The sequence below is a fragment of the Canis lupus genome, chromosome 23 (assembly GCF_011100685.1).
Source record: "Canis lupus familiaris isolate Mischka breed German Shepherd chromosome 23, alternate assembly UU_Cfam_GSD_1.0, whole genome shotgun sequence".
NCBI lineage: Eukaryota > Metazoa > Chordata > Mammalia > Carnivora > Canidae > Canis > Canis lupus.
Genome location: NC_049244.1, coordinates 1328010 through 1347041, shown reverse-complemented (window position 1 = coordinate 1347041; position 19032 = coordinate 1328010). Strand labels below are relative to the sequence as shown.

At 41.8% G+C, this 19032-nt stretch overlaps 1 protein-coding gene and 1 non-coding gene across 2 annotated transcripts in view; one reads left to right on the top strand and one right to left on the bottom strand.

Moving 5' to 3' along the window:
- APMAP (adipocyte plasma membrane associated protein) overlaps positions 1-19032 on the top strand; it is a 35062-nt gene that overhangs the window by 8401 nt on the left and 7629 nt on the right. The window contains exons 2-7 of the mRNA XM_038570217.1: positions 1882-1998; positions 6727-6842; positions 14732-14824; positions 16352-16468; positions 17939-18113; positions 18715-18849. Of these exons, the coding sequence (XP_038426145.1) occupies positions 1882-1998; positions 6727-6842; positions 14732-14824; positions 16352-16468; positions 17939-18113; positions 18715-18849 (753 nt within the window). The remainder of the gene's footprint in view (positions 1-1881; positions 1999-6726; positions 6843-14731; positions 14825-16351; positions 16469-17938; positions 18114-18714; positions 18850-19032) is intronic.
- Positions 14200-14302, bottom strand: LOC119865505. Its single transcript, XR_005377329.1, has one exon. It is a non-coding gene; the product is annotated as a U6 spliceosomal RNA (small nuclear RNA).

Here is a 19032-nt window from a genome sequence, read left to right as displayed (position 1 = left end):
TTTCTACACTGCTACAGGACACAGTATGATAAGGATCTGCTCTCCTCCAGTTTCCAGTAACTTGTTCTGGACATCCTTCTGAGCCCTTACCAGCAGCAACCTCATTGTCCATCTGTTCCCAACAATTTAGGCATTCTCTACCATGCTCCTTTCTGAGCCCTTGCTAGCAGAGTCTTTAACATCTGGTTTTCTACTAAGACTGTTTAAGGAAATCTGGACAAAATTTTCTATCCTCCTTCTCAATATTTTTCCTTCCTCTACCTGCTGCCCAATTCCAAAGCTACTTCTACATGTTTAGGTATTTGTTACAGCAATACCCTACTTCCAGGCAACAAAAATAGTTTAATTAGAAAACTGGATTAGTTTTCCATGGTTGCCATGACAAATGACCATGCACTTTGTGGCTTAAATAACACAATTGGATTAACTTGCAGTATTGGATGTCCGTAGTCCCAGACAGGTCTCACTGTGCTGAAATCAAGTTGACCAAGTTCCTTTCTGGAGACACTAGGGGAGAATCTATTTCCTTCCATTCACATTGCTGGCAGAAGTCAAACACTCTTCAGTTGTGTTGTCCCGATGTCTGCAAGGTGTCTGCAAGATGTCCAGATGTCTGCAATGAAAGCTCGCTTGCTCTCTCTCTCCCTCCCTTTCCTCTTTTTCTTTCCCTTTGCCTTTTATTTCCACCCAGTAGAAACAGGCATTTTCTGCTATATTGATTTATTGAAGTCATGTATATTCAAATTGGGTAGGATTTTGAGGTTATTCTACCCCAAACACCATTTCATAGTGGGGAACCCAGGCGTGTGAAGAAACCTGGCTGAAGTGGCATAGCTGACTTGGGAAAGTTAAGACTGGCCCTTAGTCCCCCACATTTCTGTACTATACCTGGAATCAGGTTTATACCGCAGAAGACTAGCCTGTCCAAAGTCAAACAAAACACTGCCCTTCAATGAAGTGTTTGTTAAGTATGAGTCTTGATTTTTTTTTTTTCTTTAAGTCAGCTTTTTTTGGATAGAAAAGGATTCTCTACATTAGGAGCTCATGATTTTATTTTCTTTAAGTTAATCTTGATGTATTTAGTAAATTTGAATGCACTTAAAGCAAATAATGATCCTATGATGTAACAAGAGGCTAAATATGCTCATTTATTTATCAGATAAGTAATGTATGTGAGGATCATTTGAGCGATATTTTAGTTACCGTTGGTCATTTGTCCAAAAATGTTATACAAGATTCCCAAGACAGTTTTTAGATCTTCCCAAGGCTTTAGTAGTGATAACTTGGAATTATGATTGTATAGATTCTTTGTAAGTAACTGTCAGTGTCTGTCAGACTTCTACCAGGTAGAAAGCTGGGATTTGCTTTTGAGTTCTTGAAGGTGTGGTGCTATTGGCAAAATGATTGGAGAATTGGACACTCAGCAAGTTGTTCTGTGTTCCCTTTACTTCATGAACTTATCTCTGTCTTTTATCCACCAAAGCTGGGAATCCTAGGGACTGAGTGGTGCTGCTTTGAATCCATGTACCGGGAAATAGTGGCTTTTGGGAAACACATCATCTCTGTAGATGAGTATGTCTCCATTACCTCATTGCACCTCTTTTCTTCCATTTTTGTGTTTATTAATTCTTTGATTTGCCCTTTTTGAGACTCCGCTAGATGATTGAAGGTACAGCTTATAATACAATCTGGCAAATAACTGATAAGCATTTCCCCTACAGCTGGAAGATTAAAAAGAACAAAGCATGTTTGCTAGGATTCCTGAAGTTTCATCACAAGCCACAGAGGTCAGCAGTCTCATGGTGAGACCATTCTGAGACCAGCTGAGCTTGTCCTGGCTGAGCCTCTGCTGATCGCCTTTGTATATTCCATCTCTGGCAGCTCCTTTAGTGGCCGTGTGTTCCTAGTGACCTTCTTGATGCTGGCTGTCTCTCTCACGGTTCCCCTGCTCGGAGCCATGCTGCTGCTGGATTCTCCCATAGACCCACAGCCTCTCAGGTGAGCTATCCTGGCCATTCTTGGGAGGGCTTGCTTGGCAAATAGGGTAGGTGGGATGGTGTCTAGGGTAACAAACTAATTTTTCTGAAAGGTAAGTTACTAGGAGAGAGAGAGATTTGTGGTTTCTTTAGTGCTTCAGCTTTGTGTGGAATCAGATGTTGACACAATATGTGAATGATATTGTTCATGATACGGTTTCAAAAACAAAACTGTACAGATCATATATAAAAACCAGAAAATCACAAATAAGAGAAGCTTATGTGTTAATTAGCATGAATTCATTTGAAGTGACAAAAGGTTAACAAAGGTTAAATTACCTTGTTTAAATTTTATAAGTACAGATTTTTCAGAAGCCTTGTAAAGAGGATTCTATTTTTCCTAAGTTACCTTTCATCAGCAGGCATCTATAGTAATGCATACCTAGGGACCCCATGAAATGTATTCACATTTATAGTTATAGTAATGCAGAGCCAGGCTCTTACTGGTGTGATGATCTATGACACTGATGTTGAGTTTATGCTGAAAGGGTTGTACAGTCTGATTCAATAAGTAGATTCCCCTTTCCTCTTGAAACTTTCCAGAGAGGTGAAGCTTTTGGAAGTTTATTTTAAGTGATTTTAAAAACTTCAAACAAAACTATGTCCCATTATAAATGAATATAACATTGAATAACGTGTTGGTGTTTTATAAATGAAAATTAGGGCTTTATATTGGACTCAATTCACTGAGAATGTGTTCAGCATCTAGAATGCTTGAGGTAGGTACCCAGCTGGTTACAAAGATACAAAGAGGACATAGTTCTTACTTTAGATTGACATTTATATATAAGATTCAACCTTTTGTTTTTGGATTTAGAATTAGTAAAGATACAAGGTGCTGTTAAAAATAATTAGCTTGCATAAGATTGAGATTGGGTGAAGGCCTTGGCATTCTGGGCTCATACGAGTGTTGGCTTCTTATTCCTGGTGTGTCAGTGGACCCTTGCATGTCTTTCTGGCTGAGCTGGGCCCAAGAGCATACTGGGTGTCCTGTTGGGGGTGGTGGGGCCCCCAGGACACAGTTGGGGGGTAAAGTGGTTCTCTCTTGCCAACCCCTGCCAACATGCAGAAGGATGTGGCTCAGCCCACCCCACATAGAAACTGACCTTGGACTTTCTGGATAATCTAGGTGGCTAAGGTGGGAGTGTGAACTGTGTCCACAGCTGGGGATCAAAACCTGGGCTGGGGAGTTTAGCCTTGGCAAAGAGCAGGAAAGTGGAAAGAGCAGAGGTACATGGAGCTTCAGTGACTGGAGACCTTTGATCTCAGTAAAAGTGAATTTATGTGCGGAAAGCTTGAAGTAATTCAAAGGAAAAATAAGTGTGTGCTCCTAACCAGAAACTGAAAGGGAATGTGACCCACTAAGTATCTGAAGTTATACAAAGTGTGTTCTGTCTACAGAGTAAATGAGCCTCATGAGCCCAGTGAAATCAGGGTGGCGGACAGAGATCTCTGCCATGCTCAGACTTAGGAAATGACTTGCTTGAGAATTGGAAGGGGCAACCCCAAAATGCAGAACAAGAGCAGAAGACTGGCAGAGGTATAAGAACAGAAATGACCTGAGGTTTGGAGGAAAATGCTAGGGACAACAGCAAAAAGGGCTTCTTTCAAACTGTTCAGAGCAAAAAGCGCAAGGAAGGAGGAAATGTGCTGTCTGGAGTTAAGTAAGTGGTTGTAGTGTTGACTATGATAGGAAAGCAGAGCTACTAGCTTTGGCTACACCTCTCTTTTCTCCGCCAGCAGGTGCGGTGCAGAACAGGAAGGCCAACTGGCTCGGTGGGAGGACCACTGATGGAAGTGCCTCAGAGAGTCTCCCTCTGGTGTACTTGATCTCCTGTGAGAGCTCAGACCACACTTAGAAATCACCAGGAAATCACAAAGAAAGATAAAGACAGGAGCAGACCCTTCCAGAATGGAGTATTACGCAGTTGCTTTCAGTTCTAGGGAGCGGTTACCAGGAAGGTCATAGGGCTTTGTCAAAAACCTGCCATACAATGCAACCTCTTCTTCCTTATTTGGAAATTGGGATGATTGTGGTAGATATGACATACATGACATTCTGATTTCTGGAGAATGTTGGTTAGTTCTTTCAGGATACATTTGACACATAGAGTTAATGGGACTTAATATGAGGTAGCAGGACTTAGGAGTTAACAGGGAGTTAATAAGAGTTTACAAGTTCACAGGCTTTTGCAAGGGTCCATGTGGCCTGGCTTGACTTCCTGAGTCCATTCTTCCTTGATGCTTCTGCTGCCTAGGCTTCAGGAATGTGGTCCCTTTCTTGCATTTTCTCATATGGGTTTTCTTCTTGGCTCCCTATTGGGATCATACTCAGGCTTCTTGTTGGCAGGGACAGTGCATGATGTACCGATTAGGTTGATGCTACAAATATTTCTTGAGGACTTCCTTTGTGTAGGGAATTAGACAAGGTTTAAGGACTGGGCAGGAGGGGCAGAAGGTGTGCTGTCCTCTATCCCTGGGCTGCACATGCTTGTCTGTCATTCGGTTTTCACATGCACGTTGGGAGGGCTGACCTTCCCGAGGTCAGAGTTCCAACCCAGCTGTGTCGTCCATCTCCATATCCCAGGCTTTTCTCACCGAAGTATGCAGGTTTGCAGTCCTGCTCTGTTCTATTGGAAATAAAACTCTTAAATCAATAATATATTTTTAAAGCAGGCAGAAGGCCATAACTGGGAGGCAGGGCAGAGTGAAGCAGTGAAGAGGTGGGTGGGGGCAGTGTTTAATTCAGAGGAAATTGTGCTATGTCCTAAGTATATGCCTGACTCAGAGGAGGCAATAGGAAGTGAAGTGCTCTGCTGGGCAAGGTAGCGAAGATTCATCATCATTTCATAGTCTCAGCCATCCCTTCCCTCTTGGCTCTCCTACTCTGGTAGGCTGGCTAGGAAACTGCCCTGCTTGAGGGCAAGGTAGGGAGGGAATTGGGAAATATTTTCCCTCTCTCCTCCCCCTTCCTTTCCTCCCTCCCACAGTGTTTGCTGACAGCTTCCTGCATGTCAGGTGCTTGAGATACAACATTGAAAAACACAAACAAATTCCTGATCCCATGGGCCATGTGTTCTAGTGGGGATGGACAGACAATATAGGTAATAGAGAAATGAGAAACTGGCAAGTGCTACAGAAAAAACAGAGTAGGGTAGCGAGTTGGGCTTTTGGGGGATGTCTGGAGTATTACATTGTGTGGTCAGAGGAGGCCTCCCTGAGAAGGTGAAGGCAGAGCACAGAGGAGCTGGTGCCAAGGATTTAAGGTGAGAGGTGCCTCTTAGGTCAAGAACCAACAGGGAGGGGCCTGTGAAGGGCAGAGTGAACAGGGGGAGAGGAGCAGAGAGAGGTGACTGGCCAGACTGCAGGGGAAGGGGCATCCCTGCAAGGTCATAGGCTCTGGCGGAGATGGGGCCATTGCAGGGCTGTGAGAGGCAAATGCTGTGATCTGATTGTATTTCGCAAGGTGCATGGTGCTGAGTTGAGGATACACTGTAGAAAACAAGGGAGGGAGTGGGTGTGGGAAGATGGTGGCCTGGACCAGCAGAGGACATGGGGAGAAGGGTTTTAACCATGTCTGTCTTCTGAAGGTGTGACCAGGAGGATTTGATGGGTTGGGAGAAGCAGGTGTAGATGGGAAGGACCAGCAGAGAAGGATGATCTCTGAGCTGAGTCTGTTGTCAGGACAAGGGTCCAGGGCCCAGTGGAAGCTGGCTTCAGAGAGAAGTCAGGCTGGGCCCTAAGAGAGACAGGGTGGGAGGCAGAGCCACACCTGTACTGGATGATGGGCTGGTGGTGCCAGCCCCAGGATGGACTCCTTCATTTCTCCTGTCTTCTCTGTGAAGCAGGAAGCAAGGCTGTCAGCTATGAAATATCAACACCACTCTCCTTTGTCTCAGTTAGATTTTAGTGACTGGACAGACACTGGGACAATAAATGCCAGGGCATGTGAATCAGAGAGTGAGAGGAGGTTTAACCTGTCTTGGAGGGATCACTGGGTGGCGCAGCGGTTTGGCGCCTGCCTTTGACCCAGGGCGCGATCCTGGAGACCCGGGATCGAATCCCACGTCGGGCTCCCGGTGCATGGAGCCTGCTTCTCCCTCTGCCTGTGTCTCTGCCTCTCTCTCTCTCTCTCTCTGTGTGACTATCATAAATAAATAAAAATTAAAAAAAAAAAAAAAAAAACCTGTCTTGGAGCATTGGGCTGTGACTGGAGCATGGTAAGTGGAGGCCCCACATGCTCTTAGGTGATTACCAAAGTTTTTGTCTTAGTCTTAATCATATTTTGATTGTTTTTATACTATGACCTTTTCTGATATCCTAGAATGGTTTTTTTTCTTTAACCTTCATGTTTCTGGCAACTGAAGATGTTATTGCAACATGCCCTCTTTGTCAAAGAATGGGGAGTTATGCATGAAGGTCCTCAGTAAACACTTTCTTCGTGTATTTCTTTTTTTTTAATATTTTATTTATTTATTCATGAAAGACAGAGAGAGAGAGAGAGAGAGAGGCAGAGACACAGGCAGAGGGAGAAGCAGGCTCCACGCAGGGAGCCCAATGTGGGACTCGATCCTGGGTCTCCAGGATCATGCCCTGGGCCCAAGGTGGGCGCTAAACCACTGAGCCACCCAGGGATTCCCTCTTTATGTATTTCTTATAGACAAATCCCTATAATTGCATTATTTTACAGCTTCAAAGAACCCCCTCTCTTGCTTGGTGTTCTCCAACCAAATACGAAGTTACAACAGGCGGAAAGGCTATTTGAAAATCAACTTATTGGACCAGAGTCCATAGCAAATATTGGGGGTAAGTAAACCCTTGGAACTTCAAGGCTCCCTGAGGGGGAACTCCGCTGGAGCAGCCGTGATGTACCCTGCTCTTGGGTGGGGGGCCCTGGATGTCCTCAGCTGCAGATGCGCCGTGCTTATCGAGCAGACAACCCTCAGCTTTCTGAGTTATAGGTTATTTCAGTACTGGGTGGTTTTGAGTTCTTGTCTGTGAAGCACTTGATTCTGCTCAAAGTGTTGGACCCATTAAATTGAAAGGAAAAAGGAAAAACATGTTGTTTAGATCATTTATGAAAGGCAGGTATTACTTGATAAGATATTGTCTTTCAGTTTGTCTTTGTGTAGCTTCCATTTTTGAAAAGAATACAAATGATTCTCAGTATTTCCACTGTCGTTTTGTTTGAAGCTGACTTTGTTGGATAAGTTTAAGGGTAACTTAACTGTCTGCTTCAGACTTGCCCAAATCTGAGAATTAGACATGGGTCTGATTCTAATTCTTAAGTCTCTAGCCAATAGGCATTTTCTGCCTATTAGAATGAAGATGAACCTCAGGGATCAAAAGACATAGTTAATGAGAAGTTGCAGGACTGAAAATGGTGTGAGGATTTCTGAGCAGCTTACTGTGGCAGGCCACCCTCATCCTGGAGTATGGTGTGCTTCTGTGAAGTGGTGGTGGACTTTGTGTCCAGTGTGCTCTTTCACTTTGGGCAGGGCAGGTGGTCCCCCAGTGGCACAGACCACTTCTCTTTCCCCTCCTGTTGGATATGGAACCAAATCTGGTGCATTCTTTGGCAGTTGGTTTGTTGGGCTGGCAGAGTCAAATTACTGTAAGAGGGATAGGCACTTCATGATAGAACTTCAAGTTTCACTTCAAAAGACATTGATGTTTATTTTATTATTTTATTTTATTTTATTTTATTTTATTATTTTATTTTATTTTATTTTACTTTATTTTATTTATTTTATTTTTTTAAGACTTGTTTATTTATTTGAGAGAGGGCAGGAGAGAGAGCAAAAGAGCATAAGCAAGGTGAGTGGCAGAGGGAGAGGAGGAGCAGGATCCCGCTGTGCAGGGAGCCTGACATGGGGCTCAGTCCCAGGACCCTGGGATCTTGACCTGAGCTGAAGACAGACGCTTAACCGCCTGAGCCACAGGTGCCCTGACTTTGACATTTATTAATAAATTTTGCAAATTTTGTTCTTTTGGTAAAGAACAAATACTGGTATTTAAAATTAGAACTTCAAGGAGTTACAGTAATATTTTTTGTTATCTATCAAAGAGAATGTTTTCCTTGTCCTTTCCCTTTCCCCTTGGGCTGACACCTCATTGCTCCATGGCGTCACGGCTTGCCTTTTTTCCCTTAAAGGAACTGGTTATTTCTCTCTGTGACATTTCTGATTAGGCACAGTGGGGGCCTCTTATGCCCCCCTGCATAGAACCATAGGGAAGCCCCAGGGGGCTGCTGCTTTCAACTTCACTTGGAAGTTGTCCTGGAGGATGGCTGGCATGTTGCTGACATTGGAGCCTCAGGAGGGTATGAGGAGAAAGTAATCACCAATTAACATGCTTTAATTTCTTTAACAATTTTTTTTTAAAGATTTTATTTATTTATTGAGAGAGAGAGAGAAAGAGCACAAGCAGGGAGAGAAGCACAGGGGAAGGAAGAAGTAGGCTCCCCTCCCAACTGAGCAGGGAGCCCAACTTGGGGCTTGATCCTAGGACCCTGAGATCATGACCTGAGCTGAAGGCAGACGCTTAACTAACGGAGCCACCTAGGTACGCCATAAATTTTATTTCTTAGAGCATTGTAGATTCATAGCAAAATTGAGGGAAAGGTACAGAGATTTATCATTTATTCTCTCAAGACTTCCTCTGAGTACTATATACAGCCTCTTCCATTATCAACACCCTGCACCAGAGTGGAACATGTGTTATAATTGATGAACCTACAGTGACATGTTGTTATGATCTGGAGTCCATAGGTTACCTTAGGGTTCACTTTTGGTGTTGTATATTCTATAGGTTTGGACAAACGTACAAATGATACGTATCCGCTGTTATAATATCATATAGAGTAGTTTCACTGCCCTAAAAATCCTAAAAAATCCTGTGTGCTCCACATGTTTAACCTTATCCATCCTGCAACCTCTGCCACTACTGATCTTGTTATTGTCTCCATAGTTTTGCCTTTTCCAGAATGTCATATAATTGGAATCATGTAGCATGTAGGAAGCCTTTTCAGATTGGCTTCCTTCACTTAGTAATATGAATTTAAGGTTCCTCCATGTCTTTTTCTGGCTTTCATAGCTCATTCCTTTTTTATTGCTGAGTAATACTCCATGTGTGGATGTACCAATTTATCCATTCTCCTACTGAAGGACATCTTGGTTTACTTCCAAATTGTGGCAATTATGGGTAAGGCTGCTATAAACATCCACATGCAGGTTTCTCTGTGGATTTATGTTTTCACCTCATTTGGGTAGATACCAAGGAACACAATTGCTGGATTGTAAAACTATGTTTAGTTTTGTAAGAAACTGTCTAACTGTCTTCCAAAATGTCTGCACCATTTTATATTCTGACCAGCAGTGAATCAGAGTTCCTGTTGCTCTACATCTTCATCAGCATTTGGTATTGTCTGTGTTTTAGATTTTTTTGGCCATTCTAATAGGTGTATAGTGATATTTCATTGTTTCAGTTTGCAGTTCCCTAATGGACATGGGATGTTGAGCATCTTTTTCTTTTCTTTTCTTTTCTTTTCTTTTCTTTTCTTTTCTTTTCTTTTCTTTTCTTTTCTTTTCTTTCTTTTCTTTTCTTTTCTTTTCTTTTCTTTTCTTTTCCTTTTCTTTTCTTTTCCTTTTCTTTTCTTTTCTTTTCTTTTTTCTTTCTTTTCTTTTCTTTTCTTTTCTTTTCTTTTCTTTTCTTTTCTCTTCTTCTTTTTTTTTTTAAGATTTATTTATTTATTCATTCAGAGAGAGCGAAGAGAGAAGCAGAGACACAGGCAGAGGAAGAAGCAGGCTCCGTGCAGGAAGCCCAACGTGGGACTGGATCCTGGGTCTCCAGGATCACACCCCAGGCTGCAGGCGGCGCTAAACCGCTGTGCCACCGGGGCTGCCCCTGAGCATCTTTTTCATATGCTTAATTTCCGTTTGCATATCTTTTGTGGTGAGGTATCTAAGGCTTTTGACCATTTTAAAAATTGGTTTCCTTTTCTTATTGTTTATTTTAAGAGTTCTTTGTATTATTTTGTTTATATATTTTGCAAATATTTTCTTCCAGTCTGTGGCTTGTTTTCTAATTCTCTTGAGAGTGTCTTTCACAGAGCAGTTTTTTTTTTTTGTTTGTTTTAATGAAATTAACAATTACTTCTTCATCAATTATACCTTTACTGTTGTATCTAAAAAGTCATCACCATACCCAAAGTCACCTAAATTTTCTCCTATGTTATCCTTTAGGAGTTTTATACTTTCATGTTTTACATTCAGGTCTCTGATCTATTTTGAGTTAACTGTTGTGAAGGGTGTAATGTCTGTGTCCAGATTCATCTTTTTGCATGTGATGTTCAGTTGTTTCAACACTATTTGTGGAAAATGGCTCCATTGTATTGCAATATATTGTGTAAGATTGTATTCTGAGAGATCAGCTGACTATATTTATGTAGGTCTATTTCTGGACTCTATTCTGTTACATTGAACTATTCTAATTCTTTTGCCATTACCACAATGTCTTGGTTACTGTAGCATAATATTAAGTCCAGAGGTCAGGTACTGTCAGTCCTCTGACTTTGTTCTTCTTTAGTATTGTGTTGGCCATTCTGGATCTTTTGCTTCTCCATATAAACACATTAGAATCAGTTTTAGGATGTATACAAAATAATTTACTGGACCTTGATTGGGATTGATTTGAATCTATAAATCAAGTTGGGAAGAACTAACCTTTTCATAATATTAAATCATCCTATCCGTGAAATGGAATATCTTTCCATTTTAGTTTTTTGATTTCTTTCATCAGAGTTTTATAGTTTTCCTCATACAGATCTTATACATATTTTGCTGTATTTAGACCTAAATATTTTATTCTTTTGGGTGCTGATGTAAATGCTATTCTGTTTTTATTTTTTATTTTATTTTATTTTTTAAAAATATTTTATTTATTCATGAGAGACACAGAGAGAAAGAGAGGCAGAGACACAGGCAGAGGGAGAAGCAGGCTCCTCGCAGGGAGCCTGATGTGGGACTTGATCCCAGGTCTCCAGGGTCACACCCTGGGCTGAAGGTGGTGCTAAACTGCTGAGCCCCCCAAGCTGCCCTATTCTGTTTTTAATTTTAAATTCTACTTGTTTGTTGCTGGTATATAGGAAAAAATTGACTTTTGCATATTATCCTTGTGTCCTGAAACTTTGCTATAATAATCACTTATTAGTTCTAGTTTTGTTGTTGTTTGTTGTAGACTTTTTGTGATTTTCTACATAAACAGTCATTATCTGTGAACAAAGACAGATTTATTTCTTCCTTCTCTTATTGCATTAGCCAGGACTTCTAGCGTAATATTATAAAGGAGTGGTGAGGAAGGACATCCTTGCTTTTGCTCCTCATCTTAGTGGGAAAGCTTCCAAGTTTGTCAACAATAATTATGATGTTAGCTGTAGGTATTTTGTAGATGTTCTTTGTCAAGTTGAGGAAGTGCCCTTCTATTTCTAATTTGCTGAAAAACTACAGACCAAGATATCTCATAAATGCAAATCCAAAAATCTGGAACACCTGGATGGCTCAGTTTGTTCAGTGTCTGCCTTGGCTCAGGTCATGATCCCAGGTCTGGAATTGAGCCCCACATTCGGCTCCCTGCTCAGCAGGGAGTTTGCCTCTCCCTCTCCCTCTGCCCCTCCTTGCTGCTCATGCTCATGTTCTCTCTCAAATAAATAAATAAAATCTTAATAAAAAATGTAAAATCCTCACCAAAATATTAGCAAATCAAATCTAACAATATATGAAAAGAATCGTATACCTCAGTCAAGTGGGATTTATCCCAGACATGCAAGGCTAGTTCAGCATTTGAAAATCACTTAAAATCCATAATATCAACAGGTTAAAGAAAAGTCACATGATCATATCTACAGCTGCAGAAAATCATTTGACAAAATTCAACACCCATTTATGGTCTGTAGTGTTTTGTAATGACTGTCTGGTTTTGGCATTAGGATAATGTTGGTTTCATAGAATGAGTTAGGAAGTATTCCCATTTATTTTCTGGAAGAGATTGTAGAGAATTGGTGTCATTTTTTCCTTAATTGTTTGGTAGAATTCATTGGTGAAAGCCTTGTGCTTTCTCTTTTGGAAGGTTATTAGTTACTGACTCATTTCTTCAATAGATACAGGCCTGGTCAAATAGTCTGTTTCTTCCTGTTTGAGTTTTGGTTGATTGTGTTTTTCAAAATACTGGTTTATTTCATCTAGGTTACCAAATTTGTGAGCATAGAACTATTTATGATATTCCTTTATTATACTTTTATGTCCACAGGGTCTGTAAGTATGTTCCCTTTTTCATTTCTGTTGTTAGTAATTTGTATCTTTTCTCCTTTTAACTTAGCCTAGCAAAAAGATGATCATTTATTGATTTTTTTCAAAGAACCACCTTTTGGTTTTGTTGATTTTTCTCTTTTAATTTCCTGTTTTCAATTTCATTGATATCTGCTCTAGTTTTTATTTATTATTTCTTTCTTCTGCTTATCTTGGGTTTATTTTTCTTTTCCTGGTTTCCTAAGATGGATACTTAGGTGATCGATTTTAGGTCTTACTTATTTCCTAATATATGCATTCAATGCTGCATAAATTTCTCCCTAAGCACTGCTTTCACTGCATCCTATAGGTTTGGCTAAGTTGTATTTTTATTTTCATTTAGTTCAAAATGTTCTGCAATGTATCTTGAGATTTCTTCTTTGAACTGTGAATTATTTAGAAGTGTGTTGTTTAATCTTCAAGTATTTTAGCTTCCAGCCATCTTTCTGTATTAATTTGTATTTTAATTCTGTTATATTCTGAGAGCAATGTATGATATCTATTCTATTAAATTTGTTAAGGTTGTGTTTTATGGCTCAGATTGTGGTCTGTCTTGCTGAATGTTGCATGTGAGCTTAAGAAAAATGTGTATTCTGCTGTATTTGGATGAGTAGGAGATAGAGGTCAATTGTATCTAGTTCAATGATGCTGTTGCGTTCAACTACGTACATACTGATTTTATGTCTATAGAACTTGTCCATTTCTGATTGAGAGATGCTGAAATCTTCAACTCTCATAGTGTATTTATCTGTTGCTTCTTGCATTTCTATCAATGTTGCTTCATGGATTTTGATGATTGGTTATCAGGCACATACATGTTAAAGCTTATTATATCTTTTAGGAAGATTGACCCTTTATTGTGTGTCATGTTCTTCTTTATCTCTGATAATGTTCTTTTCTCTGAAGTTGGATCTAAGATTAATACAGCTACTCCCTTTCCTTTGATTAGTATTGGCATGGCATATTTTACTCTATCTTTATTTTTAATCTAAGTGTGTCCTTATATTTAAAGTGGGTTTCCTCTGTATGATATTAATTGGATCTTGTTTTTTGATTTACTCTGAGGGTCTCTATTTTTTAATTGGTTATTGATGTTTATAGATTTTTAAAAAAAAAAATCTTTTATTTTTTATTCATGGGAGAGACAGAGAGAGAGAGAGGCAGAGACATAGGCAGAGAGAGAAGCAGGCTTCATGCAGGGAGCCTGATCCTGGGACTCCAGGATCATGCCCCGGGCCAAAGGCAGACGCTCAACTGCTGAGCCACCCAGGTGTCCCTAGACCACTGATGTTTAAAGTGATAATTGATACAGTTGGATTAACATTTACCATAATTATTACCATTTTCTATTCCTTTGTTTTTTGTTCCTACTTTTGTCTTCACATTCTGCCTTTTATAGTTGTTTAGTATAGTTGACACAGAGTGTTACATTGTGTCAGGTGTACAACTTAGTGACTTGACAAGTTTAGACATGATGCTGTATTCACAAGTATAGCTAACTTTTATAGTTTTTTTTTAAAGGTTTTATTTATTTATTCATGAGAGACACAGAGAGAGAGAAAGAGAGGCAGAGACACAGGCAGAGGGAGAAGCAGGCTCCATGCAGGGAGCCCAACATGGGACTCGATCCCGGGTCTCCAGGATCACGCCCTGGGCTGAAGGCGGCGCTAAACCACTGAACCACCCAGGCTGCCCTAACTTTTATAGTGTTAATTGACCATTTTATCATCCCATTTTGCCTTCTTGCTTAGCATATCAATTATACTTTTTTCTAAAAAATTGTTTTACTAGTTGCCATAGAATTTGCCCATATACATTCAAAAACAATGGACTGTTCCATGAATTTGCATGTCATCTTTATGCAGGGACATGCTAATATCTATATTGTTCCAGTTCTAGTATATGTATTGATAAACTGAGCACTTACTGTGCTTTAGTTTTATCCCAAGGGACTTCTTAGCAGTTCTTCCCCTTTAGTTGGATATAATCAGCATCAGCAGCAGACATCAGCCTGAGGCAGACATGAACACATTTCCCTGAGTGCTGAGTGTCAGCCTGAGAGTCCATGCTCTTTTGAGAGTGGAAAATCCTCACAGTTTTCTTCAGACTGGCATCTCTGTACCCTTGCTCGAGTGTCAGGTTCAAATCCACATGCCAGTGCCCCAGGCCCCCATGGCTTTATCACTGTGTGCTTTAAGGACTCAGGCATCACTTTTCCTTCATCTTCAGAGCTGCCGTTTTCTTTTAGAGACGAAAAATACAAACAAGCCACCTCTGCTATAGAAGGCAGTATGATCACAGTTCTTAGGCAAATCTAGTAACTCTCTTATTCCTTTTTATTTTTTAAAACAGATGTGATGTTTACTGGTACAGCAGATGGCCGGCTTGTAAAACTTGAAAATGGTGAAGTAGAGACCATCGCCCGGTTTGGTTCAGGCCCATGCAGTAAGTCAGTGACTGCCAACCCTCCCCCGTATGTCTGCCATCACTGAGAAAGGTGCTGAATGGCTGTGCGGAGCTAGAAGTCAGGTTCACCCTTGGAGAAATAGAGCTCCTGACCACCTAGCAGATAGAGTCTGACCTGGGCATTACCACCAGCTCTTCATTTGCCATGTGGTCCCTGGACCTCATGGTACCTGATTGTGACTGTGCAGGTGCAATTTGCCAGCCAGGCAGTGGCCCACACCTGCTGGTTACTTTATGGACCCCCTCCTCCCCTCCATTCCGTAGTGGCCTGTGTACACACTTGAGGTAACTTTGAAGATTAATAGCTATTGTGAGAGTGCTGCTATGGAAGAGTAGTTGGTTAGTTGGCTATGTTATTACTTGCATGCGGAAACATTGTTCCTGATGCATTTTCACTGTACAAAGAAGAAAGTTAAAAGTCACCTCAGAGTCTTCATTTTAGTGCATAGCTTTTCAGATCTCTTTTTGTTCATGAGTACTGTGGTTTTGTGGTGGAATCATACTCTATATTCGTTTTTTCAAGCTGCCTTTTCAACTCTATTTTGGGAGTTTACCGATCCTGTAAATGTCCTGCAGTAAGGATTCCGTAGTAAGCACCTCTGCAGTAAGTGCCCCTGCAGAAAGCACCCTTCATTGAGCACTCTGCAGTCAGCACCTTGCAGAAAGCACCCTACACTAGAGCACTCTGTAGTAAGCACCCCATAGAAAGCACCTCTGTAGAAAGCACCCTGCAGTTAAGCATGCTACACTGAGCACCTCTGCAGTAAGCACCCTACACTAGAGCACTCTGCACTAGATCACTCTGCAGTGAACACCCCATAGAAAGCACTCTGCAGTAAGCACCTCTGTAGAAAGCACCCTGGACTGAACACCCTGCAGTAAGCAACCCTGCAGTAAGTGCCCCACAGAAAGTACCCTGCAGCTTACATAAGCACCCTTGCATATAGAGCCCTGCAGTAAACACACCTATAATAAATTTGTATTGCCACAGGTTTAAAAGGGTATAGATAGTAATTTGAGGAATAAAATAGTAGTTCTCCCTTGAAGCCAGGTGGAGGGAAAACTGCTAAGACCCTAAATGAGCACAGTGTTCAGATCAGACTATTGGGATTAAACTCACCATTTCTAAAACATAAAAATTAAAAAAAAATAATAAAATAAACTCACCATTTCTTGAGGCCCTGGGGGAATTCTATCTAGAGTTGGGCCCTGGCTCCTGATGAAGTCCCCGAGTTAACTGTTCAAGTCTTGGGAATGCGATTCTTGGGTACCAGCTGTCGTTCATATGTTCAGATCCATATTCTCAGGTGGTCCCTCTGGATCCATCAGGCAGTTGTCATGAGTTCTGAGGGGGCTGGAATACTAGGGGGTGGGTCTGTGTCTAATGCCATGGGCTTTTTTGTTTTGAATAGCACTATGTGTATTTGGGAAGGGATGGATGAAATACTTGGAGGCATAGGTAGAATCTGGGACCAGCCACTGATTCCTACCCATTTGTTTCCCTAGAAACCCGAGATGATGAGCCTGCTTGTGGGAGGCTCCTGGGTATCCGGGCGGGACCCAATGGAACCCTATTTGTGGCTGATGCATATAAGGGACTATTTGAAGTAAATCCTTGGAAACGTATGTAACAATGCCTTATTTTCTTCTGTGATGATTTCAGATGTTTTAAACGATAAGTGCATAAGTGGATCCAATGGAATTTGTTCAGACTACTGGAGACTCTCTAATATTTGTTAATCCATTGAATAGTACTGGAAGTGTTGTCTGCACATATCAGCGGCCATGGAATTCATGACTGCATTTGGTCAATATCCTAATTTCCTGTTTTTTTAGCCACAGGGTCTATTCCTCAAAATGTTTGGTTAGAACTCCTCTTCGTGTCTTTATTTTTCGGTGTCTCTCTCTGTCTTGTCTTCCTGTTTCTTTTCTTTTTTTTTTTTTTTTTTTTTAAATTTATTTATGATAGTCACAGAGAGAGAGGCAGAGACACAGGCAGAGGGAGAAGCAGGCTCCATGCACCGGGAGCCCGACGTGGGATTCGATCCTGGGTCTCCAGGATCACGCCCTGGGCCAAAGGCAGGCGCCAAACCGCTGCGCCACCCAGGGATCCCTTCCTGTTTCTTTTCTGTGTCTGTCTTTTCCTTTGTTCTTTGTCCATGTCCTCCTAGTTTTCTCTCTGTACATGCTTCAGCAGGAGAACTTGTTATCTTGGGGGGTGCCTGGGGCTCTGGGTGGCACCGCTCTGTCATTTGTTGGCTGTGTGACCCTGCAGGTGCTTTAACCTCTCTGTGCACAGGTTACTTATCCATGAAACAGGGCTAATGGTAGTGCCTGCCTTGTGGGATTATGTGAGGGTATAAATGAGATTGTATATAGAGATAGCGCAGCACTCCATACATGGTTATTCTCCTTTTTTTAAAAAATTTTTTATTTATTTATGATAGTCACACAGAGAGAGAGAGAGAGGCAGAGACACAGGCAGAGGGAGAAGCAGGCTCCATGCACCGGGAGCCCGACGTGGGATTCGATCCTGGGTCTCCAGGATCGTGCCCTGGGCCAAAGGCAGGCGCTAAACTGTTGTGCCACCCAGGGATCCCTTATTCTTCTATTTTTAAAAGCTGTCACTATTTCTGTATTTAAAACCAGGTAAATGGAACAATTTGTATTTCCCTCAAGCAAACCAAAAAATAGTTAGTTGCCTTTCACCTAAGAGTTTTAATAGATTTTTGAAAATCAGTTGGTCTCAATAAAAGAAAGAGGGCCTCATCTTTATAGGAAGGATTCTGCCCTTAATGAAGTCAATGTAAAAACATTCATCACTTAACAGCTGAAAGAAAGAAAGACACTTTGTTACTGGGAGAGGGAATAAATCTACTGGCATATGACATGGGGAAGAAGCTCATTTTAGTTTTTCCTTTTAAATCAGGTAGGCTGATTGAGACTTTAAAATTATTGACATATAGGTTCTTAGAATGAAAACGGGTCTTTTCCTCCCTCCTTTCCTTCTTTCTTCCATTATTTCATTCTTTCTTTTCTTCTTTGCTCCTCCCACACTCCCTGTCTCCTCCCTTTCCTTTTTTCCTACTTCAGGTGAAGTGAAACTGCTCGTCTCCTCTGAGATACCCATTGAGGGGAGGAAAATGTCCTTTGTGAATGATCTTACAATCACTCAGGATGGGAAGAAGATTTATTTTACGGATTCTAGCAGCAAATGGCAGAGACGAGATTATCTGCTTCTGGTTATGGAGGGAACGGATGATGGGCGGTGAGTGTTCATTTTAGATCTTCTACTCAGTGAGATCATCAGGCAGGGTGACTTCGGCACAGCTTATTTGTGGGAGTCATTGGAGTATTTCTGAGCATGATATTGCAGCTTTTAAGGTAGGACTTTCATGACTTCTGGAAAGAGGTGATGGATGCAACACAACAGAGCAAGATGCTCTCACTTTCTCTTTGAAAAAATGAAATTAAAACAGGCCAGTGCATCTGAGCATGTGGTCTAGGCACTCTGGGTGACACCTCCCAGGCTGGCCTCGGTTTCAGGGCATCTCTCCCAAGGGGGACATCTTTGAGGCTGGAGCCATGGGGGCCCTCCCTGGTGCTAAACCAGCTCCCATCTCAGCGAGGAAACGGACTGGGGCCGGGAGAAGTGGGGGGCAGATGCTTAAGGTCTGCTCTGCATGGGAGAGGCCTCCAGGGGGCAGCCTGGAGTCAGGTCTGGGCAGAGGACCACCAGAGGCCTTGTCACTGGGTTGTGAGGATCCCCTTCATAGGCACACTGCCTGTGGCTCAGAGGGGAGTGAGGCTCCAACTTGGCAGGGGTCCTGGACTCTCCCACCTGAGTGTTTGCTGTTGGCACCCCACAGTCTGCTAGAGTATGACATGGAGACCAAGGAAGTGAAGGTTTTACTGGACCAGTTGCGGTTCCCTAATGGAGTGCAGCTTTCTCCTGAAGAGGACTTTGTCCTGGTGGCTGAGACGACAATGGCGAGGATAAGAAGGTGCGTGCGGCAACCTGCCGAGCTGTTGGAGTGTGCCAGAGCTTGCTTGCCCTGGCCCGGCCAGGTTTGGGCTAGGAGATGTTGAGCTACTTGATTGGAAATGGGGCAGGGCACCTTCTTTGTGTGGTAATGGAGGCAGTAAAATTCAGGGATGGCTTTTCTTTCTCTCCCATCTCAGCCTGC